Source organism: Bufo bufo, chromosome 1 (genome assembly GCF_905171765.1).
Source record: "Bufo bufo chromosome 1, aBufBuf1.1, whole genome shotgun sequence".
Taxonomy (NCBI): domain Eukaryota; kingdom Metazoa; phylum Chordata; class Amphibia; order Anura; family Bufonidae; genus Bufo; species Bufo bufo.
In genome coordinates this window covers 314,949,979-314,977,896 of record NC_053389.1, presented here as the reverse complement: position 1 = coordinate 314,977,896, position 27,918 = coordinate 314,949,979, and the positions used below count along the sequence as shown (strand labels likewise).

The window sequence follows — 27,918 nt, the reverse complement described above, 5'->3', positions numbered from 1 at the left end:
ACCCCTGTATATAGAGGGGGTATCTCATAGGGCCTGAACCAGTGTAGGCCTAAATTAAATATTTCTTTGCCCAAAATGGCTGTATTTCAAATGCCTGATTCAAACCCCTGTATGTAGAGGGGGTATCTCACACGGTCTGAACCAGTGTAGGCCTGAAGTAAATATTTCTTTGCCCAAAATGGCTGTATTTCAAATGGCTGTATTTCAAATCCCTGAATCAAACCCCTGTATGTAGAGGGAGTATCTCACACGGTCTGAACCAGTGTAGGCCCGAAGTAAATATTTCTTTGCCCAAAATGGCTGTATTTCAAATGGCTGTATTTCAAATCCCTGTATCAAACCCCTGTATGTAGAGGGAGTATCTCACACGGTCTGAACCAGTGTAGGCCTGAAGTAAATATTTCTTTGCCCAAAATGGCTGTATTTCAAATGGCTGTATTTCAAATGCCTGATTCAAACCCCTGTATTTAGAGGGGGTATCTTATACGGTCTGAACCAGTGTAGGCCTGAAGTAAATATTTCTTTGCCCAAAATGGCTGTATTTCAAATAGCTGTATTTCAAATCCCTGAATAAAACCCCTGTATGAAGAGGGAGTATCTCACATGGTCTGAACCAGTGAAGGCCTGAATTCAATATTTCTTTGCCCAAAATGGCTGTATTTCAAATGCCTGATTCAAACCCCTGAATGTAGAGGGGGTATCTCACACGGTCTCAATGGTCTGTTTAATTAATAGTAGAATAGAACGACAGTATGTAAAGGGTGTATCTCACATGGTCTGAACCAGTGTAGGCCTGAATTAAATATATCTTTACACAAAATGGCTGTATTTCAAATGGCTGTATTTCAAATCCCTGAATCAAACCCCTGTATGTAGAGGGTGTATCTCACATGGCCTGAACCAGTGTAGGCCTAAATTAATTATTTCTTTGCCCAAAATGGCTGTATTTCAAATGCCTGATTCAAACCCCTGTATGTAGAGGGGGTATCTCACACGGTCTGAACCAGTGTAGGCCTGAAGTAAATATTTATTTGCCCAAAATGGCTGTATTTCAAATGCCTGATTCAAACCCCTGTATGTAGAGGGGGTATCTCACACGGTCTGAACCAGTGTAGGCCTGAAGTAAATATTCCTTTGCACAAAATGGCTGTATTTCAAATGGCTGTATATCAAATGCCTGATTCAAACCCCTGTATGTAGAGGGGGTATCTCACATGGTCTCAACCAGTGTAGGCCTGAAGTGAATATTTCTTTCCACAAAATGGCTGTACTTCAAATGGCTGTATTTCAAATCCCTGAATCAAACCCCTGTATGTAGAGGGAGTATCTCACAGGGCCTGAACCAGTATAGGCATTAATTCAATATTTCTTTGCACAAAATGGCTGTATTTCAAATGGCTGTATATCAAATGCCTGATTCAAACCCCTTTATGTAGAGGGGGTATCTCACACGGTTTAAACCAGTATAGGCCTGAATTAAATATTTCTTTGCACAAAATAGCTGTATTTCAAATGGCTGTATTTCAAATCCCTGAATCAAACCCCTGTATGTAGAGGGTGTATCTCACAGGGCCTGAACCAGTGTAGGCCTGAAGTAAATATTTCTTTGCACAAAATGGCTGTATTTCAAATGGCTGTGTTTCAAATGCCTGATTCAAACCCCTGTATGTAGAGGGGGTATCTCACACGGTCTGAACCAGTGTAGGCCTGAAGTAAATATTTCTTTGCCCAAAATGGCTGTATTTCAAATGGCTGTATTTCAAATGCCCAAATTCAAACCCCTGTATGTAGAGGGGGTATCTCACACGGTCTGAACCAGTGTAGGCCTGAAGTAAATATTTATTTGCACAAAATGGCTGTATTTCAAATGGCTGTATTTCAAATCCCTGAATCAAACCCCTGTATGTAGAGGGAGTATCTCACATGGTCTGAACCAGTGTAGGCCTGAATTCAATATTTCTTTCCTTAAAATGGCTGTATTTCAAATAGCTGTATTTCAAGTACCTGATTCAAACCCCTGTCTGTAGAGGGGGTATCTCACACGGTCTGAACCAGTGTAGGCCTGAAGTAAATATTTATTTGCCCAAAATGGCTGTATTTCAAATGGCTGTTTTTCAAATGCCTGATTCAAACCCCTGTATGTACAGGGGGTATCTCACATGGTCTGAACCAGTGTAGGCCTGAAGTAAATATTTCTTTGCCCAAAATGGCTGTATTTCAAATGGCTGTATTTCAAATCCCTGAATCAAACCCCTGTATGTAGAGGGTGTATTTTGCAGGGCCTGAACCAGTGTAGGCCTGAATTCAATATTGGTTCACCAAATGGCGGTATTTAAAATCTCTGAATGTAACCCAAATGTATTAAGGGTGTATCTCACAATGACATCTGCATCAATGGCTGGCAACTAAATTTTTGGTGCCCAAACAAGTGTTTGTTTAACAACTGAATTTGACAGCAGTATATAAGCCTGTTATTTCACACGTGCTGATGCTGCAAGGCCTAAAAATAGTGTTTTTTGTCAAAAAAGTGTGTTTTTTAAATCCCAGAAAATGATAGGTGTATTTCTACCTTAAATTGCACACTGACTAATCCAGATGTTGTAGATTGCCAAAAAAGTGTTTTTTCGGTAACAGAATATGAAAGCTGTATATATTAAACTTGAATTTAACACTTGCAGAACAGGAAAATACAATTTTTTGAGAAAAAAAAGTGTGTTTTTCAAACCACAGAAAATGATGGGTGTATTTCTAGCTTAAATTGCACACTGACTAATACAGATGTTGTAGATTGCCAAAAAAGTATTTTTTTGGTAACAGAATATGAAAGCTGTATATATTAAACTTGAATCTAACACTTGCAGATATGGAAAATACTGTTTTAGGGGGGAAAAAAGTGTGTTTTTCAAACCCCTGTTTTTTCGGTAACAGAATATGAAACTGAATATGAAAGCTGTATATATTAAACTTGAATTTAACACTTGCAGAACAGGAAAATACAGTTTTTCCACCTCATCACCACGACGGCTACAAGGAGATTGACCCCTGACCTCTGTAGGGGCAGGAACAGAGAGAGGGTTTAAATCCCCCCCTCCCACCACCAACACCAGTGTTTCCTGTCCCTACAGAGGACAGGGGCAGAGAGAGTCTCCCTGTGGGGAGATGAAGATGAAGATGGTAACTTCCTGACACCTTACCTGGTGTTCCCCCTGCCCTCCTGCGGTCCTTGTACTAACGCTGGGCAGGGGTGAAGGAGGGAGGCCTCGCTCCATTACAATATGTGAGCCTGCTCCCGGGTCGCGATCTCCTGCCGGGCCTGTTTGGCTATCGCCGGGTGCGCGCCTAAGCGCTTCAGTAAAGCGGCAGACGTCACTTCCGGTGGACGGGGAAGTGACGTCACCCAGGAAGCGTCTCCTGTTCAAATTTCGGCGCCAGCAAGTGCCGAATGTCTCAGTGTACCGGCGTACATCGGAGCCAGCGTGCAGTCATGTCGACTGAACCCCGCTCCCCTGGAGACCCTTCTGTGCCGCCTGCCGTAAGTTCCCCTGTGGGGAAGCACTTTTTTGTCCTGTTACTTGTTCTTAGACACTGTACCAGGTTGCTTGTTCCTCCTCCTCCACATCTCTGGCTTGGGGCTTCTGGCTATTTATCTCCATGTATACTTAACATGGCTGATGGGGGTTATTCTTCCCAGGTCACTAAGGAGGCTCAGAAAAAAATCAGGAAACAGTCTAAGTGTGTGTCCTGCCTCAAACGGCTTCCGGACGACTACCGCAAAAGACTTTGCAAGGACTGCATCTCTAGCGTTATCGCTGAAGAACAGCCTTCCTTCATTGATGAATTAAGGTCCATGATTCATGAGGAAGTAAAAACCTCCTTATTCCAAATGCCCCCCTTACCCAGGGATCCACCTCCACCTAAAAAGCGAAGGGGACCATCTCCTTCTTTATCAGACCCGGAGATGATAGAGGAAGATGCTTCATCATCTAGAGCCTGGGAGGACGAGGCGGCTTCCTCTGATATTGATACTACAGAATCAGATAGGAAATTTTGCTTTTCGTTGGATGAGATGCCAGATCTTCTAAGGGCTGTCCGGGCCACTATGGGGGAAAAAGAAACCCCAAGAGCCCACTCAGTCCAGGACGAGATGTTTGGGAGACTCAGGGTTAAAAAGACCCGGATGTTCCCAATTAATGAGAACATACGGGATATGGTGCTCGACGAGTGGTCCAACCCAGAGAAGCGGTTGGGGGTGTCCAGGTCCTTTAAGAACCGGCTGTTGTTTGACACTAGTGAAGTGAAAATTTTCAGCGAAACACCAAAAGTTGACATTCAGGTCGCAAAAGTCAATAAAAAGACTGCCTTGCCCTTCGAAGACACCTCTCAGCTGCGTGACCCCATGGATAGGAAGGCAGATAGCCTTTAAAAAAAATCGTGGGAAGCGGCGATGTTTAATTTAAAAGCAAACATCGCAGCTACCTCGGTAGCAAGGTCCATGAGGTTGTGGCTAGATCAGCTGGAATCTCACATCAGAGATAATACTCCCAGGGAAGAGATCCTAAGGTCCCTCCCCCTATTGAAGTCCGCCACAGCATTTATGGCAGATGCCTCGGCTGAATCTGTCAGATTTGCTGCGAAGGACGCCGGGCTCTCCAATGCGGCCCGCCGGGCTGTGTGGATGAAGAGCTGGTCAGGTGACAACACATCAAAGATGAAACTATGCTCCATCCCGTTCTCAGGGTAATACGTCTTTGGCCCTGTCCTAGATCGTATCCTGGAAAAAGCTGCGGACAAGAAAAAGGGTTTCCCAGAGGAGAGACCCTATAAAAGGAAATATCCCTTTCGGGCCCCCACTAGCCAGAATAGATCCTTTAGGGATAAAGGAAAGTCAGGACGCTGGAGCTATCCGAAAGGGGGCAGAGGTAGAAATAACCCCTCCTCCTCCCAAAATAAGTCCTCGGATAAACAATGACGCCAGAGTCGGGGGGAGATTGAAGAATTTTCTGACTCCTTGGGAGTCCATTACCCCGAACCCTTGGGTCCGGGACATCATAAAATTTGGATACCGAATCGAACTTTCTTCATCTCCCCCAAACCGCTTCGTTGTTACCAACCCAAACTCCTCCAATGTACGCAAAAAGATTCTGCAAGGAATTCTAAGCCTTCTGGCAATGGATGTGATAGTACAAGTCCCATCAACACAGCAAAGACAAGGGTTCTATTCGAACCTGTTTTTGTAGAGAAAAAAGAAGGCTCATTCCGTACAATTATAAACTTGAAAGCCCTAAACAAGTTTGTAATCTATCGGAAGTTCAGGATGGAGTCCCTAAAGTCCCTGATTCCGTTAATAGGGAGGAATGCCCTGATGTGTTCAGTAGATCTTCAGGACGCCTACTACCACGTCCCAATTCATCCAGAGTCACAAAGGTTCTTGAGATTTGCCATTCAGGACCACAAGGGGGTAACCCGTCACTTCCAGTTTACGGCCCTTCCCTTTGGGATATCATCTGCGCCCAGAGTCTTCACGAAGCTGGTAGTCGAGATGGTGGCCTTCCTGAGACACAAAAGACTGGTGATTATACCATACCTGGACGATTTCCTCCTAATTGGGAATTCAGAGAACAAACTCAGAACAGACCTACAAACCTTCCTGTCTCTCACCCAAGATCTAGGGTGGTTGGTGAACCAGAAAAAATCAAACCTGGTACTCTCCAGCACTATCCAGTTTTTGGGCATCATCCTGGATTCCCGAGCTCAACATACCTTTCTTCCACCAGACAAGGTCCAAAACCTCCAATTGAAGGTTCGACGATTCCAGAACAGGAGGTCTTGTCCCATAAGGGAAGCTATAAGTCTCCTGGGTCTTCTCTCGTCCTGCATTCCGTCCGTCCCATGGAGCCAGTCCCACTTCCGATCCCTCCAGTCATGGATTCTCAGAACTTGGAACAAACAACAGTCCTCCTTGGATCACAAAGTTCTGATCCCTCCAGTGGTGAAGACCTCCCTAGACTGGTGGAAAAGCACAGGCAATCTGTCCTTGCCTGGGAGAAGACTCCCTACATTCAAGTGCTTACAGATGCAAGCGAAAAAGGATGGGGAGCGAAAGAAGGAGATCACTTGTTTCAGGGTTCCTGGATTCCAACAACCCGCTCTCAATCCTCCAACTTCAGAGAGCTGGAAGCAGTCTGGAAAGCTCTGAAAGCTGCAGAGATCCTTCTCGTGGGTCAACACGTAAAGATTCTTTCAGACAATACGACGACGGTGGCTTACCTCTCTCACCAGGGAGGCACGAGATCGGAGAAACTGATGTCCATTGCAAGAAAGATCTTCAATTGGGCAGAGTCCCACGTGAGATCCATCTCCACAATTCATTTAAAAGGGATACTGAATGTGGAAGCAGACTATCTCAGTCGCCAGTTAATAGACCATACCGAATGGTCTCTAAATCAGGGCGTGTTTCAGGTTCTGGCAGAAAGATGGGGCACTCCACAAGTGGACCTGTTCGCCTCCAAGAAGAACGCAAAGGTACCAACGTTCTGTTCATTGGACCCACGGGACAATCCCCGGGTGCTGGATGCGCTCACGATTCATTGGGACTGGGATCTCAGTTATGCATTTCCACCCTTGCCTCTACTTCCCAGGATAATCCAGAAACTCTACCTAGAAGATACGACGCTAATTCTAATAGCTCCCTATTGGCCGAAAAGGAGCTGGTTCCCTGCCTTAAAAAATCTATCAATAGAGGACCCATGGCCTCTTCCTTCCAGGAGGGACCTGCTTCATCAAGGGCCAATTCTACACCCAAACCCGAGCTTCCTCAAGTTGTCAGCTTGGATCCTGAGGTCCAGAGGTTGAAGTCACAAGGGCTTTCTGACCAAGTGATATCTACCCTAAAAGCAAGTAGGAAGAAGGTTACCTTCTCGATTTATCTAAAGATTTGGAAGAGATTCTGTACCTGGATTGGTAACCCTGCCCCAAACTTAGAGCCGCCCAATTTTCAGAAAATCTTGGACTTCCTCCAGCAGGGACTTGAATTAGGTCTTAGACCCTCCTGAAGGTACAGGTCTCGGCCCTAGCTTGCTTTTTTGATCAAGATCTAGCCAGTCATCGCTGGATCAGAAGATTTATGAAAGCTGCTTCTCGACTACGCCCCTCTCTAAAATCCAGGATCCCCAACTGGGACCTCAATACGGTGCTCACAGGCTTAACACTTGCCCCGTTTGAGCCCCTATCTAGTTGTTCCACCAAACATCTATCACTTAAGACCACATTCTTGGTGGCCATCACGTCCGCAAGAAGGCTAGGCGAGATTCAAGCACTATCGATACAAGAACCCTATCTCCGTATCACCGATGATAGGATCATTCTTAAATTAGACCCAGGTTTTTTGCCTAAAGTAGTATCGGATTTCCACCGTAACCAGGAGATAGTCTTACCTTCCTTTTGCAGTAATCCCTCTAATGATAGGGAATCTAACTTTCACTCACTAGATGTAAGACGCTCAGTCTTACGGTATCTCGAAGTGTCAAAAGGTTTCCGTAGATCCAACAACCTATTTGTCTTATTCTCAGGTAAGAATAAGGGTCTAAAAGCCTCCAGGTCCTCCTTAGCACGGTGGATTAAGGATTCCATTTCCATTTCCTATGAGTCCAAAGGCCTGCCTTGCCCCTCAAATTTGAGAGCTCACTTACCCGGGCTATGTCCTCCTCCCAGGCCGAGCGGACCGGAGCTTCTCTTGAGGATATCTGTAAAGCCGCTACTTGGTCTAACATCCACACCTTTACAAAACACTATAGGTTAGACCTATCTAGTTCAGACTTGTCTTTTGGACGTAAGGTCCTTCAGGCGGTCGTCGTCCCCAAGCTATAATTTTTTATATCTCCTTGTAGCCGTCGTGGTGATGAGGTGGAAAGCCGGAATTAGACTTACCGGTAATTCAGTTTCCACGAGATCACCACGACGGCACATATATTCCCTACCCTTTCTTTAGCCTTACCTGGGAGGTTATGAAGTAATACCCTCTCGACTTATTGTTTTGTGTTCTCACCACCTATTTCTGTCTCTGTAATTTTGGACACACTGGTGTTGGTGGTGGGAGAGGGGATTTAAACCCTCTCTCTGTTCCTGCCCCTACAGAGGTCAGGGGTCAATCTCCTTGTAGCCGTCGTGGTGATCTCGTGGAAACTGAATTACCGGTAAGTCTAATTCCGGCTTTTGAAAAAAAAAGTGTGTTTTTCAAACCACACAAAATGATGGGAGTATTTCTAACTTAAATTGCACACTGACTAATACAGATGTTGTAGATTGCCCAAAAAGTTTTTTTTTGGTAACAGAATATGAAAGCTGTATATATTAAACTTGAATCTAACACTTGCAGATATGGAAAATACTGTTTTTTGAGGGGAAAAAGTGTGTTTTTCAAACCCCTGAAAATGATGGGTGTATTTCTAGCTTAAATTGCACACTGACTAATCAAGATGTTGTAGATTGCCAAAAAAGAATTTTTTTGGTAACAGAATATGAAAGCTGTATATATTAAACTTGAATTGAACACTTGCAGAGCTGGAAAATACTGTTTTTTGAAAAAAATTGTGTGTTTTTAAAACCCAAGAAAATGATGGGTGTATTTCTACCTTAAATTGCACACTGACTAATCCAGATGTTGTAGTTTGCCAAAAAAATTGTGATTTGCAATGTCCCAAAAGCTCAGATGCAGTGCTCGTGCACTGAGCTTGCATAAAATTGCCGCCGCTGCCGCCACCCACCTAACTAACAGAATTATAAAAGTTATTTTTTTCAATGGCCTTAGGGCAGGGTAAAACGATTGTGTCCTTCAGGTCATATTTGCAGCCAGCAAACACTTACTAGAAGTACACAAATAGTCCCACAACATGGACAGGGATATACCAGAGGGGGATCATTGGCAAAAATTCCCACAAAAAAGATGTATTTTAATCAGGGGCCATTTTTATTTGCACTAAATTGGAAGCGGTGGAGCGCCCTGGCTCCTGCTCATCGGCCAGGAGAATGTCGTCCTCGGTCTCCTCCCCCAGCCACGGACAACACAAGGGATCCTTGAAAAGTTTAAAGTCCCCCTCAAAGCCTGCTCTTCTTGCTCCTCCTCCCCCCAGGCACTATCCTCCTCTGACTCTTCTTCAGACTCCTGCTGACTTGTCTCAGATGGAGTAGCCCCCCCTGGGAATTCATTCAGCATTGCGACTTCCTCATCTTTCTGCTCCTGCTCCTCGAGGGCTTGCAATGCACGCTCCAGAAAGAAGGTGTAAGGCTGTGACTGACCAGTTTGGTGATCTCATCAAATGGCTGCAGAAGTCTGCATGTGTCGCGCATGAGCAGCCACTGGCGCGGTTAAAAAAAAACAAGCTCCCAGAACCTGTCCTGCTGCAGAGTTCGTACAGGTAGTCGTTAACGGCATGTTGCTGCTGGAGCAGCCTATCAAGCATATACAAGGTGGAGTTCCAGCGCGTCGGGCTGTCACAAATCAGACGTCTGAAGGGCAAGTGGTGTCGCAGCTGAATGTCAGTAAGGCGAGCCATGGCCGTGTAAGATCTTGTAAAATGGTCAGAGATTTTCCTGGCCTGCCGCAAGACGTCCTAGACCCTGGGGTATTTGGCAACTAATCGCTGCACGACTAAGTTCAGGACTTGTGGCATGCAAGGCACGTGTTTCATTTTGCCCTGTTTCAGCACGCTCAGCAGATTGGCACCGTTGTCGCACACCACTTTACCAACTGTCAAATTGAGCGGGGTTAGCAACTGATCGGCCTGTGACCGCAGAGCTGAAAGCAGTGCAAGACCGATGTGTCTCTTGGCTTCCATGCACAACAAGTAAAAGTTATGTACTTTCCCTGCCCGTGTTTGGTAGACCACGTGTCTGTGGTCAGATGTATCTTGGCACCGACACTGTGTGCCAGAGATATATTCACTTGCCACTGAACATGGCCATATAGCTCTGGGATGACATTCTGGGAGAAATATTTCCTTCCGGGGCCCTTCCATTGCGGTATGCCAATGGCCACAAGTTTTCAAAAGGCCTCCGAGTCCACCAGTTTATATGGCAGTAGTTGGCGGGCTAGCAGTTCCAACAAGCCAGAGGTCAGCCGTTGGGCAAGAGTGTTATCCGGCATCATCATCTTTTTACGCTCGAACATTTGGGCCACGGAAGCCTGCCTTATGCCAGATGAATGCAACAATGGCACGGTGGAAGGAGTGGAGGACAAATGGGAGAAGAGAGGAGAAGGAGAACAGGCAGGACATGGAGCGCCAGGAGTGTGGCTTTGTGTGTTCTGACGGCGTTGTTCCCACTGGGCTCGGTGATGGGAGGCCAGGTGCCTTCTTAAGGTGATCGTCACTAAGTGAGTGTTGGGCTTACCGCAACTTATGCGTTGACAGCACAGGCTGCAGATGGCAACACTATTGTCAGCAGCTGACACATTAAAAAAAGCCCACACTGTGGAGCCATGTGCCAGCATCCTGGAAGCGCCAGAAGTGATCGTGCATGGTGGATGGCTAGCTCCAGATACATTTGCAGTCTGCTTTTTGCCTCCTGTGCCCTGCGAGTTGTGCCTGCTTCTCCTCCTTCTCCTCCCTCTCTGCTGCTCCGTCTCTCCCTCTGAACTCCCCTCCTCTTCCTCTCTTGTGGACACCCACGTGACGTCCATCGTCATGTCATCATCCTCACCCTCACCTTCACCACCACTGACATTTCAGATCTCGGAGTAGGCAGCAACAGCAGGGACCTCCCTCCTTGGGCTGATCTGGGTACTGTCGTCAGACCGCTGGGTGGCGGCCGTTGCTACCTCCTCTTCCTCATCTGATGTCAATAATGGCTGCGCATAGGTAAGGTCTGGGAATGTATGGAAAAATAATTCCTCTGACTCGTGTGGAGGGGCTATGGTGGTGGTGGTGGTGGAGGATTTGGGGGTGCACACAGCTAAGAGGGAGGAGGGTGCAGATACAGAGGATGAAGAGGGTGTAGAAGCGGAAGGGTGAGTGAGCCACTCAACCAACTCTGGTAGGTCCTTTGAAGTAATCGCACGCACCTGCCTGACCCCTACCACCCCTGCAAAACTGCTTGCCTCTTCCTATGCCTGTCATTTTCAAAATGACTCTGTGCCTAAGTCCCTAGAAAAGAGCAGTATTTATGGAAGCAGGTATATTGCAGGCCTCAATCAATATTTGGTGGAAGCAGGTATATCTAACCCCTTAATCAGTCTTTTGTGGAAGCAGGTAAAACACACCCCTCAATCTGTTTTTTGGGGGGCAACTGGTATATCACATCCGTTGCAATTAGTTGTTCCAATGGCGTTTGTCCCTCTATATAGCTGCGGTATCGCAGCAGAACCACACACAACTGCTGCACAGTTTAAATGCACTATATAGAAAGCATATTATAGGTATATCACACCCCTGCCTCAATCAGTTTTTTTGGGGGTCTACAGGTATATCACACCCGTTGCAATTATTTGTTCCGATACCGTTTGAACCTCTATATAGCTGCGGTATATTGCAGCAGAATCACACACAACTGCTGCACAGTTCAAATGCACTATATAGAAAGTATATTATAGGTATATCCTTCCCCTGCCTCAATCAGTTTTTTGGGGGGGCAACTGGTATATCACACCCGTTGCAATTAGTTGTTCCAATAGAGTTTGTCCTTCTATATAGTTGCGTTATCGCAGCAGAACCGCACACAACTGCTGCACAGTTCAAATGCACTATATAGAAAGTATATTATAGGTATATCACACCCATGCCCCAATCAGCTTTTTTGGGGGGCAATTGGTATATCACACACGTTGCAATTAGTTGTTCAAATAGCGTTTGTCCCTCTATATAGCTGCGGTATCACAGCAGAACCACACACAACTGCTGCACAGTACAAATGCACTATACACTGCGTGCAGAATTATTAGGCAAATGAGTATTTTGACCACATCATCCTCTTTATGCATGTTGTCTTACTACAAGCTGTATAGGCTCGAAAGCCTACTACCAATTAAGCATATTAGGTGATGTGCATCTCTGTAATGAGAAGGGGTGTGGTCTAATGACATCAACACCCTATATTAGGTGTGCATAATTATTAGGCAACTTCCTTTCCTTTGGCAAAATGGGTCAAAAGAAGGACTTGACAGGCTCAGAAAAGTCAAAAATAGTGAGATATCTTGCAGAGGGATGCAGCACTCTTAAAATTGCAAAGCTTCTGAAGCGTGATCATCGAACAATCAAGCGTTTCATTCAAAATAGTCAACAGGGTCGCAAGAAGCGTGTGGAAAAACCAAGGCGCAAAATAACTGCCCATGAACTGAGAAAAGTCAAGCGTGCAGCTGCCAAGATGCCACTTGCCACCAGTTTGGCCATATTTCAGAGCTGCAACATCACTGAAGTGCCCAAAAGCACAAGGTGTGCAATACTCAGAGACATGGCCAAGGTAAGAAAGTCTGAAAGACGACCACCACTGAACAAGACACACAAGCTGAAACGTCAAGACTGGGCCAAGAAATATCTCAAGACTGATTTTTCTAAGGTTTTATGGACTGATGAAATGAGAGTGAGTCTTGATGGGCCAGATGGATGGGCCCGTGGCTGGATTGGTAAAGGGCAGAGAGCACCAGTCCGACTCAGACGCCAGCAAGGTGGAGGTGGAGTACTGGTTTGGGCTGGTATCATCAAAGATGAGCTTGTGGGGCCTTTTCGTGTGCAGGATGGAGTCAAGCTCAACTCCCAGTCCTACTGCCAGTTTCTGGAAGACACCTTCTTCAAGCAGTGGTACAGGAAGAAGTCTGCATCCTTCAAGAAAAACATGATTTTTCATGCAGGACAATGCTCCATCACACGCGTCCAAGTACTCCACAGCGTGGCTGGCAAGAAAGGGTATAAAAGAAGAAAATCTAATGACATGGCCTCCTTGTTCACCTGATCTGAACCCCATTGAGAACCTGTGGTCCATCATCAAATGTGAGATTTACAAGGAGGGAAAACAGTACACCTCTCTGAACAGTGTCTGGGAGGATGTGGTTGCTGCTGCACGCAATGTTGATGGTGAACAGATCAAAACACTGACAGAATCCATGGATGGCAGGCTTTTGAGTGTCCTTGCAAAGAAAGGTGGCTATATTGGTCACTGATTTGTTTTTGTTTTGTTTTTGAATGTCAGAAATGTATATTTGTGAATGTTGAGATGTTATATTGGTTTCACTGGTAAAAATAAATAATTGAAATGGGTATATATTTGTTTTTTGTTAAGTTGCCTAATAATTATGCACAGTAATAGTCACCTGCACACACAGATATCCCCCTAAAATAGCTAAAACTAAAAACAAACTAAAAACTGCTTCCAAAAATATTCAGCTTTGATATTTTTTTTGGGTTCATTGAGAACATGGTTGTTGTTCAATAATAAAATTAATCCTCAAAAATACAACTTGCCTAATAATTCTGCACTCCCTGTAATATACTTTCTATGTTAGTATAGTAGTATATATAGTATATATAGTAGTATATATAGTAGTTAGTATAAGTATATCACACCCCTCTTTATATCACACCTATCGATAGCACACTGTCACGGCCTATGGTTTTCGCCATGACACTGTCACGGGTTTTGCTGTGTGCGCCGTGACTTGCTTGCCATGCATGCTGTTGCCTGTAGAAACCTGTTGCCTTTTGCTTGTGTGTGCAATTCCCCTTCAGTTGCTTCTTCCTTGTGTTTGGTTAACTTGGGGTTAATGTGTGTTCTTGGTGTGGGTGTGGTTGCTTTGGGCTATTTAGCTTCTGCTGGATACCTGTAGCTCAGTGTTCCTCCAGGCTTGGTGTGTGCTGGTGGTTCACTGCTCCTGGCTTTACCATCTGTCCAGTGAGGGCCACCCTTTTGGTCATCAAGGTCTTCCCAGTTTCTCCTTCCCATACTACCCTTAGTTGATTGGTGTGGGTTTTGTCCAGGGTGTATTTATGTCTAGTGTGTTGTGAATGTCTGGTCTGTTTATGTTGTTTCCATTATGTCTGCTAGATATTCTCCTGTTGTATGTTGTACCTCCGTGAGGGGGCTGGTTTCCCAGAGGGGTGAACCATAAGCCTGTATGCAGCGCTGTCTGGGGCTGCCGTGCACCTGGCTGCATGGGGATCCAGGCAGTAACTGGTATACTGGTGTCCTGTATGCGTTGTTTGTGTTGTGCCCTGTTTGGTGTGTGGGCTCCGGTTCGTACGCATGGATTCCAGTTGTGGTGGCAGTGGCAGGTAAGTGAGTTTTCCGGTGTTCTTACCTGCCGATCCAGTTGCTGCATATGGTCTTTTCCCTTCCACATGTTACTAGGCAGCTGGAGACTCCGGTTCGTCTGAGTCCCTGAGGAACCGGTTGTCTCCTATTCCTGACCCCTATGCCAGGGACCGTCAGGGTCAGCAGGATCCAGGTTCCAGTGCATGAGCCCTCCCACCTTCAGGGTTATCTCATGCGGTCAAGAGATCAGGGTCAGGATTAGGGCGGCTGTAGGTTGTGGCCTGCTCCCTTCACTGTAGTCTGGCCTAGTAACAGTTCCCACTATACGGCTCTCCACCTATACCAGTCCTTAAAAGGACTTTTGTGGCCCTATTAACTAGCGTTTGGTGTCCCTAACAGCCTGTCCCTGCTCCACAAAGGGCCCCTATACAGAGGAAGGGGGGAGTATACTTATTTAAAATATAGCTTTTAATATATTATAGAATTGACAAAGTAAAAAGGACTCACTAGAACGATATAGACATACATACACGAATAGGACCAACTTAATGGTACCTAGCTGGTACAGATAAAAAATTCTGCTCCGTCGGTGAAGACGCAAACATTTATTCCTGGGCTGGTGGGAGGAGACCCTGGTATTCGGGGAAAGGAATCCGGATGATCTATCCAGAATTGGACTGTGGGTGCGGTATATTGATGACATTTTCATCACCTGGAATGGTAGCCCTTCTCAGTTTGAGTCATTCGTGTCCCGACTGAATCAAAATGAGATAGGCATGAGATTCACACACGAGACACACTAGCCTACCATTCTTGGATATCAAAATTACCAAGAACGCCAGGGGAGAACTAGACACCTCGATTCACAGGAAACCCAATGCGACTAACTCTCTCCTGAGATGGGAGAGCAGTCACCCTCTCCCACTCAGGAGGGGGATACCAAGAGGGCAGTATCTTCGTCTGCGCAGAAATTGCTCAGACAAGAAAGATTTTGTGGCTCAGGCAGCTGACTTAAGGGCTAGATTTCTACAAAGGGGGTACCCTGACTATATCCTAAGATCTGCCTATAAAACAGCTCTTGCACGACAGAGACCGACCTTACTAATGACGAAATAGCCGAACACTTCTACAACCAAACTGTCCCGTATAATCACCACGTTCGACAGAGGTTCGAGCCAGGTCAGAAAGATCTTACAATGCCACTGGGGGATCCTCAAGATGGACCCTGACCTCCAGGATATACTAGGAGACAGTCCACAAATTACATACAGACGTGGCACCAACCTGCGTGATAAACTCGTCCGCAGTCATTTTTCACCTAGTATTATACACTCAACTTGGCTACGGTCCACCCTAGTGGGCAGTCACAGATGCGGCAGGTGTGTTGCCTGCAAACACATCCTGACCACTAAAATCTTCACGAGCTCGGTCACGGGCAAGACGTATTCCATTCCACACTTCATTAACTGCAAATCCAGAGGTGTGATATACCGCATCCTATGCGAGTGTGGTCTGGAATACGTCGGCAAAACCATAAGGGAATTTCGGAGGAGGATTGGTGAGCACATAGGGGATGTCACACATAAGAGGGACACCCCTGTGTCCAAACATGTGCACACCAATCACAATGGCAAAGCCCGGTTAAAGTTCATGGGCATTGACCTTGTTAAACCCCCACCAAGAGGGGGGGACTGGGACAAGAGCCTACTCCAACGTGAAGCACGCTGGATCTTTAATCTGAAAACAGCGGCACCAGGCGGCATGAACGAAAGGCTAAATTATGCCTGCTTTCTTTGAAAAATGACATTTCATATCTATCATAAAGCCTGGTTTATAAATATAATTGTGCTTTTTCCCTCATGGCCCCCTGGGGAGGTGTGCTGCCCTTTGACGTGCACTGATGGTTGCGCCCTCTAAATCGGGCCTTGCATTGCGGTGCACGTGCATATAGTGCAGAGCCTTCCCCTCGCCCCTCCTGCATTTTTGCATCCCTGCATCCCCGCATGTATATGTCTGAGTCCGAATATGTACATGTGCCGCTCTTGGCGCAATTCCTCTGGGGTTGGTGCAGTTATTAATTGGCTGCAATCCGTGCCGCATTGGTGTTGCGCCATATAGTGTACCTTTACAGGGATCCCTGGTCGACATTACAGGGCACCCCTGTTCACTATACAAGCGCACCCACATACATATATCGGATTTCATGTGGCCCAGCTAGTAAGATCTCTAGCATCACCTGCATCCCGTTCTGTACCAGTTAACTCTGCACTAAATGCTACTAGCCGTCTCTAGGCTTTATTTCTATTTATTATGTTACCTAGGTGACGCATACACTTTGCGTCCCATGTGATCACCAGACCATCTAATCATTGGCTGTGTGATCACCACCTCCGCCCACCCCCTGCCGCAATCCCGCCCTTCCCACGTGGTGTTGCCGGCGTGTGACGTCACTGGCCGCGTCCGCCCTCTGCTCTGTCTGCTGTGACTCTCCTCGGGTTCTCCTGATGCTTGGGTCACGTGACCGGGCGGACGGCGGCGCTCCTGGGTGGCGTCCTGCGTCGATGACGTCACTGGGAGGGAGGGGCGACGGAGAGGGAGCGCGGTCATTTAAACTCGCTACTGAGGCACACAAATGCGGCTGGTCTATACTGTTACCCCCAACCACAGGGGTTTCATGTGTTTGGGATTATTATATTCCCCAGACCGTCCTGCACAGGACTACCCCTCCTGCGCCACTCTGCATCCCACCCTGGGTCAGGCAGAATCTGCATCCCACCCTGGGTTCAGCAGACCTCAGGCTTTTTACAGCCTGTCCTTTTCCCCAGTGTCAAATTAGCCTAAGGTCAGATACCTACGGCTACACTGTTACCTCCTGCAGTCTATTCCCCTGAAGAAGTCACGGACAGAAACGTGCCACGTCGGGAGACCACTGGAAGTATCACCATCCACCCATCACTGGTTTAAATTTTCGGTAGTTTTAGGGTACAGGTCCACTACAGGGACAGGCTACCGGACGGGGTCGCCTTTTCCAAGGCGAGTGCTCTGTGTAGACAGGTAGTAGTATAATAGCCCCTTTCACCTTGATAGGGATATATAGGACCCCTCCTACTGTCTGATCTACCCGACTACACAGCAGAAGCACCTTTATCCCGCCCGGCATACACCCAGTGTCTCCTGCCTCCTGTCATCAAGGAACCTCACCTACTATCTACTAAGGGTCTGGTAAGACTGTTCGCGTCTTCACCGACGGAGCAGAATTTTTTATCTGTACCAGCTAGGTACCATTAAGTTGGTCCTATTCGTGTATGTATGTCTATATCGTTCTAGTGAGTCCTTTTTACTTTGTCAATTCTATAATATATTAAAAGCTATATTTTAAATAAGTATACTCCCCCCTTCCTCTGTATAGGGGCCCATTGCCTGCTTGTCACTTCGGAGTGTATTCAAAGCCTGAATTGCATCAGTGCTCTGATCAATCTTTGCTTACCCTGCTCCACAAAGCAACCTCTCCCTACACTGACAAAATGCAGAATGTAAAATGGCAGCCAGATCGTGTTCTGTTGAGGGTGGGGGTGTGTCCATGTGCTGAAATGTCTCAATTTGCTGTCCTGTCCCACCTGATGAATGTGTCATGGGTCAAAGTTTGACGCAATGCAAAAGAATATGGCGCGCGCAAACATCGCCATATGTTCGGCGGATCGCGAATGCTCAAAGTTCGCTGCGAACTGACCGCCAGGTGAACCGCAAGGCCATCACTAGTCTCTTCCAGGCCAATAGGTATGACAGAGAAGCATCTGATATTGACAGAGACTGTAAAATAGTAGAAGATTGATATTATATTAGAGAAAGATTGCCCTACAGATCCACTGCTGGTAAGGGGCCCCACAGTCCTACAGAGCACACATCACAAGCAATATAAAAACAATCCAACATTCAAGGTGGCGAGCACCAACAGTTGCTTTTGTCAGGTGACGTTATTTGCCCCTGACTTACTTGCTCCAGAGACTTTGTCTACTGCACTGTAATTGTGGCAGTCAAAAACTGTGTACCCGTAATTGCTACCAGCAAGTTTGTGCTTTATAATGAAATAAGGCTACTATCACCAGGGCCGGCCTTTGGGGTGTGCGAGCTGTGCGGCCGCACAGGGCACCAAGGCAACAGGGGCGCCTGTTGGCCGACACAGCTCGCAGTCGGTCTCTTACAGCAGGGCGGCCCGAGATTGTGTGAGGCGAGCCTGGCGAGCTGAGCCGCTGCAGTTGCTAGGTCAGGTTCCGGAGCGTGGAGGAGGAGCTTAGGGGTGCAGGCGCAGCGTTTAAGTGCTGTGCCTTCACAGAGAGCCGCGGAAGGATCCGCTCAATGTGTGAGGGCGGCGGACGGTGCTATGCAGACAGGGAGGGAGCAGAAGACTTCAAATAGTGAGTACCTGTTCTTACTGTTTTTTGTTTTTTTTTACCAAATATCTTTCATTAAATGGGGGCAGGGTCTAATTAAGGGGGGCAGGGGACTGGATAAGGATGACAGACACTAGGTATGATTAAGGGGGCAGGGGACTGGATAAGGATGACAGACACTGGGTATGATTAAAGGGGCAGGGGACTGGATAAGGGTGACACTGGGTATGATTAAGGGGGGCAGGAGACTGGCTATGGGTGACACTGGGTATGATTAAGGCCCTTAATCATACACAGTGTCACCCATAGCCAGTCTCCTGCCCCCCTTAATCATACCCTGTCACCTTTTCCCAGTCCCCTGCCCCCTTAATCATACCCAGTGTCACCCAGAGCCAGTCCCCTGCCCCCCTTAATCATACGCTGTCACCTTTACCCAGTCCCCTGCCCTTCTTAATCATACCCAGTGTCACCCTTACCCAGTCCCCTGCCCCCTCAATTATACCCTGCCCCCCTTAATCATACCCAGTGTCACCCATAGCCAGTCCCCTGCTCCCCTTAATCATACCCTGTCACCTTTACCCAGTGCCCTGCCCCCCTTAATAATACCGAGTGTTTGTCACCCTTAATTTAAGAGGGGCAGGGTCTAATTGAGGGGGCAGGGGACTGGGTAAGGGTGACACTGGGTGTGATTATGAAGGGCAGGGGACTGGGTAAAGGTGACAGGGTATGATTAAGGGGGGCAGGGGACTGGCTCTGGGTGACCCTGGGTATGATTAAGGGGGGCAGGGGACTGGGCAAAGGTGACAGGGTATGATTAAGGGGGGCAGGAGACTAGCTATGGGTGACACTGGGTATGATTGTACTTGTTTGCACTTGCACTTAAATTATCTGTAATAAAAAAAAACTGTTTGTTACAAAGATTGTTTTCCTCTTTGTGTATGTTTAGGTTAAAACGGGCGGGGGGGGGGCACAAGATTAGCTCACACGGGGCGTCTGAACACCTAAGGCCAGCCCTGACTATCACACTTGCGGCAGAGCGATCCGGCAAGCAGTTCCTATCTGCCGGATCCGGCAAAACGTACGCCAACTGATGGCATTTGTAAGACGGATCAGGCATTTCAATGCATTTTTCTGACTGATCAGGCATTTTTAAGATTGATCAGGATCCTGATGAGTCTTACAAATGGCATCAGTTGACATACGTTTTGTCGGATCTGGCAGGCAGTTCCAGCGACCCAACTGCATGCCGGATCACTCTGTTGCAAGTGTGAAAGTAGCCTAAGGCCCCTTTTACACGGGCGAGTATTCCGCGCGGATGCGATGCGTGAGTTGAACGCATTGCACCCGCACTGAATACCGACCCATTCATTTCTATGGGGCTGTTCACATGAGCGGTGATTTTCACGCATCACTTGTGCGTTGCGTGAAAATAGCAGCATGCTCTATATTCTGCATTTTTCACGCAACGCAGGCCCCATAGAAGTGAATGGGGTTGCGTGAAAATCGCAAGCATCCGCAAGCAAGTGCGGATGCGGTGCGATTTTCACGCACGGTTGCTAGGAGACGATCGGGATGGAGACCCGATTATTATTATTTTCCCTTATATCATGGTTATAAGTGAAAATAATAGCATTCTGAGTACAGAATGCATAGTAAAATAGCGCTGGAGGGGTTAAAAAAAAATATAATAATTTAACTAACCTTAGTCCACTTGATCGCGATGCCCGGCATCTCCTTCTGTCTCCTTTACTGAACAGGACCTGTGGTGAGCATTCATTATAGGTCAAGGACCTGTGGTGACGTCACTCCGGTCATCACATGATCTATCACATGATCTTTTACCATGGTGATGGATCATGTGATGACCGGAGTGACGTCACCACAGGTCCTTGACCTGTAATGAATGCTCACCACAGGTCCTGTTCAGTAAAGGAGACAGAAGGAGATGCCGGGCATCGCGATCAAGTGGACTAAGGTGAGTTAATTTTTATTTATTTTTTTAACCCCTCCAGCGATGTTTTACTAAGCATTCCTTATTCAGAATGCTATTATTTTCCCTTATAACTATGTTATAAGGGGAAATAATACAATCTACAGAACACCTAACCCAAGCCCGAACTTCTGTGAAGAAGTTCGGGTTTGGGTACCAAACATGCACAATTTTTCTCACGCGAGTGCAAAATGCATTACAATGTTTTGCACTCCCGCGGAAAAATCACGGGTGTTCCCGTAACGCACCCGCACATTTTCCCGCAACGCCCGTGTGAAAGAGGCCTAAGAGTTGTGAATCATCTAAGTATAAAAATTTATGTGCATGTTCATCTGCTATGACATTCCTGACAGGGATCTCATCCCTTGCACACCACTTCTGCAATTATCTTGAATAATGTGTATTGGTTTCACAATGAATTATTGGTACTTTACCATAAAATGGTAAGCAATAAGCTTGTTCATGGTTCACCAAGTTACCAGTTGACCAATTTTACTTATTTTCAATTAAAGAACCACATTTATGACATTTAGAACAAAGCAGCCTATTTCTTAAAAATAACAAAAAATAAATAAAAAATTCCCCCTAAACAACGACCTCTTTCAGTTTGTACCAGACACTTCTTCAGCAGCTACAAGGGATCAGGCACATTAAAATCCAAATCAGAAGATTTCCCCTACATGTCTATACCATGTGTGACCAGTTTAGGAAACAAAGGAATCAATGAAGACTGCATTGATCTCATAAATATAAAGGCAATAGACTGAGCTGCTTTTATGCTTTCATGCTGCAGGTGCTGATATGTAAGGAGGAGGACAAGCTAAGAAAATTATTGCTGTAAAGGTAATGTGCATTGGGACATTCAGTCAATAACCCAGTTTCCTCACATAATAGCCCTAACAAGGACCATCAAACACATTGTTACACTGGATCCAGCTGCACCATGCCACACCCTATTCTGATTCATAGCCGTCCATCCTGTATGCCTGGGCTTACACAATACAGCAGCAATCCTTCCATTGACTAAATTATATTAGGATTGTGTATCGGTAATTGAATTGCATTTCTCTCACAGAACAAGAGACGACAGCGCCTCCTTGAAAATAATTACTCATTTTGAAAAATCGAATTAACTGGAAACTCAGTTTAAAAAAATTAAAATATGAAAAAATACTGAAAATATATTTTGTTTGGTTTTGAGAAATGATAACATATATCACAATGAAAATACTGTTAAAAAAAATATAAATCAACTTGGAATGAAACACATTAAGAAGAATAACCTGTGGAAATATATACTGTACATAAATTACAAATGCAATCGTCATGTTATAGTTGAAGCAGAGCAACAATTTATTACTTTATTACGGTTTAAACAAATACTGTAAATACTATTATTTGTATAAGAAAACTATATTTTCTAATATAATTCTTTTTGGTATTGAAAATCTCAGCTTGCTGTCATTCACATTGTTTACTTCCAATTACTTCCAATGGATAAAACGCTGTCCCGACCACGTGATGCTTACATAGATGCACAGCCTGATACAAGACAACTTTGTCAACCGTATGGTAACTGTATGTTTACCAAATGAAAGTACACGTGTCATATGAATGGCAACACAGGTTCCCAACAAGGAATAAATTGACGTGGTTTTTCTTGGTTTTACTGCAGATTAAGAGCTCGTTCACACGAACGTGTGATGCCCGTTGACGTATTGCGGACCGTATTTGTGGATCTGCAATACACGGGAACCGTTTTGTGGCCATTCCGCATCACGGATGCGGACCCATTCATTTCAATGGGTCCACAAATCGGGAGATGCGGAACGGTGCAGAACGGAAAAACGAAACGGAACACTACGGAAGCGCTATGGAGTGCTTTCTGGGGTTCCATTCTGTGCTTCCGCATCGCAAAAAGATAGAACTTGCTCTATCTTTTTTGAGGAACGGAAGGATCGTGGACCTATTCAAGTGAATGGGTCTGTGATCTCCATGCGCCTGCCCCACGGATGGTGCCTGTACATTGCAGACCGCAATTTGCGGTCCACAGCACGGACACGGGCTTCACACGATCGTGTGAACGAGCCTATAGGCACATAAAACATACTGAAATCCACTTGGAAAATCTGCTGTGTGAATATACCCTAAAAAGCAGTTTAGTTGTGTCCTTTACATGACCAGGACCGATTTTTATTCCATGGTAGTAACCAGTGAATGCTCCTACTCAATGACTAATACAGAGATCTTGAAAACAGGGACAAATTGGCACAGAAACTTCATTAGAAATTGTTTAACTTTCCATTATTCTAAAAATAAAGTTTATTTGATAAAATGGTGCCATCTTTTTAACCCCTTAGTGACTAGCCTGTTTTGGGCCTTACTGACGTATCTTCCTTTTTTTTTTACGGCGTTCAGCACAGGAGATAATTTAAATTATGTTTGTGTAGTGCAGGTCGTTACGAACACAGCTGTACCAAACATGGAGGAGATTTTATTTTTGCCATTTTTTTCATTGAAATGCGTATTTTCATTGGAAAAAAAAGCATATTTATTTTTTATTGGAATTTTTTTAAATATAATAAATGTTTTTTTTACCATTTAATAGTCTCACAATGGGACTATAACAGGCAATAATTTGATTGCTTTTAAAATACAATGCACTATCCCTATAGTGCATTGCATTTTAATGTCAGTGCTATACTGGCGCAGCCTGCTGAAAAACACTCAAGGCTGGCTTGGGGCCTATACCAGGCCTCAGCCAGCATTTACACACATCAGCACCCCACAATCGCATTTGCGTGGTGCTGATGGCAGATGGCGAACCAACTGTAAAAGTATTACAGTTGGGGCGCCATGATTATTTGTATGTTCTTGCTGTACTCAAGAATAAAGGATCGTCACAGTTTTTTAAGAACGATGTTGGTTTTTACTTTGTGTAGAAAACAGTATCAGGCAGCTACTGCCAAGGCCAATAATATAATGAGTTGCATCTAAATGGGCATAGATTCCCGTGATGAGAACATAGTCCTGCACTAGTCAGACCACACATGGAGTACTGTGTACAGTTCTGGGCTCCTGTAAACAAGGCAGACATAGCAGAGCTGGGGAGGGTTCAGAGGAGAGCAACTAAAGTAATAACTGGAATGGGGGGACTACAGTACCCTGAAAGATTATCAAAATTAGGGTTATTCACTTCAGAAAACAGACGACTAAGAGGAGATCTAATAACTATGTAAAAATATATCAGAGGTCAGTTCAGAGATCTCTCCCATCATCTATTTATACCCTGGACTGGGACAAGGGGACATCCTCTGCGTCTGGAGGAAAGAAGGTTTGTACACAAACATAGTAGAGGATTCTTTACGGTAAGAGCAGTGATGGTGAATTCAGCCTTACAAACAATGTTACTATGTTACCACATGCATGTAACAGTAAATATCCTATCAAAACATATAGTGGTTTCCAATTATGTCACTGACCCGATATGTCGATATGGTCAATATGTTAAAACTTATACGGCGTTAAAATAATTGTAAATAAAATACTACTGAACTCATTCAATAGATTGATTATTATAAAAATATAAAATGCACATGGTTAAATTTCTGTCTTCAAAATGTTGTTCAGAGTATTGTCAATACACTTTCGGTTTGTTTGTTTAAAATCAATAAAACATTATATATTATTATATAATTATATATTATGGCAATTATTGTTATGGCGAAACTTTCATACTTAGCAATATCGCTCGGATTACAATACTTGCTGTCTAAAAGGTTTACTCTGCTCTAAATACTGTGCTAAATAGGTCTGAGTTGATGATGCACTACTCTTACCAATCTCCCTGCATGTGCAGGTTGCATAAACAACCAGAACACTGGCCAGCATAAAGACTACGGCTTGCCAATGAGTTGCTTTTTATGCTGTAGGACCTATTAGGGAGTATAGATGTCGCGAACATAAAATTTTCTGTTTGCGAACGGCGAACGTGAATTTCCGTAAATGTTCGCGAACGGGCGATCCGGGCGAACTGCCATAGACTTCAATATGCAGGCGAATTTTAAAACCCACAGGGACTCTTTCTGGCCACAATAGTGATGGAAAAGTTGTTTCAAGGGGACTAACACCTGGACTGTGGTATGCCGGAGGGGAATCCATGGCAAAACTCCCATGAAAAATTACGTAGTTGACGTAGATTCGGGTTTTAATCCATAAAGGGCATAAATACCCAGCTCCGAAGAGGCTGTCCTTTTTTTTTTTTATAAAAAAAATCTGTTCTTACCAGTTTAATCTCTGTTTTGTCCCCTATCAGGGGCCGGTGTGGTGTATGGAATAGATTTTAGGAACCGGGAGATGGAAAAAGATGCTTGGTCGGTCCTCTTACTTCCAATTTGGGGCACTGCGCGTGCAATGTACTGTGCTACCCGATATGAGTGGTATGTTAAGTAGTACTATTCCTATCAGTTTAATCCCTGTTACGTCCCCTATCAGGGGACATGTATGGAATAGATTTTAGGAACCGGGAGCTGGAAAAAGATGCTTGGTCGATCCTCTTACTTCCAATTTGGGGCACTGCGCGTGCGCCGTGCAATTTACTGTGCTACCAGATATGAGTGTTATGTTAAGTAGTACTATTCCTATCAGTTTAATCCCTGTTACGTCCCCTATCAGGGGCCGGTGTATGGAATAGATTTTAGGAACCGGGAGATGGAAAAAGATGCTTGGTCGGTCCTCTTACTTCCAATTTGGGGCACTGCGCATGCGCCGTGCAATTTACTGTGCTACCAGATATGAGTGGTATGTTAAGTAGTACTATTCCTATCAGTTTAATCCCTGTTACGTCCACTATCAGGGGACGTGTATGGAATCGATTTTAGGAACCGGGAGATGGAAAAGGATGCTTGGTTGGTGTCACGGGGTTCCGAAGGTGCACTCGGTCCCCCATTACCCGCAGACCTGTTGCTTAGCTTTTGGAATGAGGTTCTGTGTTTGACCTCATTCCCAGGGCGGCTTTACTAGCTGGGTGGCTCCCTGCTCCTAGTCTGCCTTGAGCGCCGAGCTGATCACTCGGTGCTCGACTGGTTGGTCTGTCGGTCATGTGACGCTGGCCACGTCACATGACCCTCACTCCCCACTATAAATACAGGCAGCCTGCTGGCTACAGGTTGCCTGTTAATTTCTAGGTTCCTGGATATTTGTTGGACTGCTGAATACATACCTGATCCTGTTCCCTGACCATCCTTTTGCCTGATCCTCCTGTACTGCGCATCCGTCCTGGTATTGTGACCTCGGCTCCCACCTGACTACTCTCTTAGGACTCCTCTTGTACTTCTCTGCTCTCCTGGTATTTATGACCCCGGCTTCTCCTGACAATTCTCTGCTTGCTCCATTTGTACTTTGCAGCTTTCCTGGTATTGACTCGGTCCGTTCACGTCCTGTTGTTTGTCTGTCTGTCGTCCCTGCACTTATTCCAAGTTAGGGATTGCCGTCCAGTTGTCCCCTGTCATTAGGACTCGCGAGGCAAGTAGGCAGGGCCAGGGGTAAGGGTGGAGCGCAGTGGTCACTTCCCTCCCCCCTGTGTGTGTGTGTACGCGACCGTTACAGATTAACTGGCCCAATAACCACTGTATTATGAATCCTCTGGTGACCCTGACTGACCATGTCGCTAATCTGACGCAGAGGGTGCAGGAGTTAGGGGAAAAACTCAGTTCTTTTGAGTTAGGGCAAGGTTCTTCCACTCCTCAGGCCTCCAGTCCGCATTTTGAGCCCCAGATTAAGCTCCCAGAACCCTTTTCTGGAGACCGGAGGAAGTTTCTCTCTTTTAAGGAGAGTTGCAAACTTTACTTCCGTTTGCGCCCCGTGTCCTCTGGCCCGAGAGTCAACGCGTGGGCATTATCATTTCCTGATTACAGGGTGATCCCCAGGACTGGGCGTTCTCTTTACCTGCTGGCACCAGTTGTTTATATTCTGTGGAGGGGTTCTTTCAGGCCTTGGGTACCCTCTATGATGAACCAGACAGGGCTCTAGTAGCCGAGACGGCTCTAAAGGCACTGGTTCAGGGCAATTTACCAGCGGAGGATTATTGCACCCAATTCAGAAGGTGGTGTGTCCCCTCAGGATGGAACGAACCAGCCCTGCAGAGTCAGTTCAGGTCAGGTCTGTCTGATAAATTAAAGGATCTTCTGGTCAGTTATCAACTTCCAGAGACCTTAGAGGAGATGATGACCCTTGTTGTCCGACTTGACCGACGGGTTAGAGAGAGACGACAGGAACAACAGTTCTCTTCCCAGATGGTGGTCCAGCCAGAGGCCTATCCCAGAGACAATGCTGAGGTCTCCTCCGAGGAACCCATGCAGGTTGGCATGACCCGAGGGAATCTACGCCGCAGACGTGGAGAATGCTTTTACTGTGGAGATCCTGACCATTGGATCAACCAGTGTCCTAAGAAGGTCCTCTCTGTCAAGTCTCCTAAGACAAGGCAACCTAAAGACCAGGTACACCCTGAATTTTCAAAATGTAAGCTTTCGGTATCCATTATGATTTCTCTGGGAGTAGATAAATGGCCGGGTAAGGCCTTTATTGATTCTGGCTCAGCGGCTAGCTTTATTGACTCTGAGTATGCTGTAAGATTGGGTATTCCTATGTTTGCCTTACCAACTCCTATCCATGTCATGGCTATTGATGCTACTCCTCTTATTGGTGGTACGGTGAGCTTATGTACCTCGGAGATTTCTCTAACCGTGGGCGTGTGCCACTCAGAGAGATGTTCGCTTCTAGTCCTGGAGAACCTACCTGCTGAGGTGGTACTAGGGTTGCCTTCATAACCCCACTATAGATTGGTCCAATGGGGAGTTGGTGAGATGGGGGCCTAAGTGTGACTCGTGCTTATCCGTGGTACAGGCTGGGGTCTCAGTAAAGTCTGATACTTTACCCTCTGTTGTTAGAGAATATTTTGATGTATTCTCATCACCAACCCCGGAGGTTCTACCCCCCCATAGACCTTATGATTGTACCATAGAGCTAGTAGAGGGGGCCAAGTTTCCTAAAGGACGAATTTATAATCTTTCTATGCCCGAACGCAAGGCCATGGAAGATTATATTAAGGAGAGCCATGGTAAAGGGCATATTAGACCTTCTGTCTCTCCTATGGGGGCGGGGTTTTTCTTCGTTAAGAAAAAAGATGGTGGTCTTAGGCCATGTATTGATTACCGGAGATCAAATAAAATCACTGTCCAGAATAGATACTCCCTCCCATTGATTCCGGATTTATTTAACCAGGTTCTGGGGGCAACCTGGTTT

General features: G+C 45.8%; 1 protein-coding gene across 1 annotated transcript; it reads left to right on the top strand.

Moving 5' to 3' along the window:
* The first annotated feature begins 3,138 nt into the window (after positions 1-3,138).
* Positions 3,139-5,147, top strand: LOC121008567. The gene is made up of 2 exons (XM_040441198.1): positions 3,139-3,171; positions 3,716-5,147. The coding sequence occupies exons 1-2, from the start codon at positions 3,160-3,162 to the stop codon at positions 4,421-4,423; spliced, it is 720 nt and encodes a 239-aa protein (XP_040297132.1). The 5' UTR covers positions 3,139-3,159; the 3' UTR covers positions 4,424-5,147.
* The last annotated feature ends 22,771 nt before the right edge of the window (positions 5,148-27,918 follow it).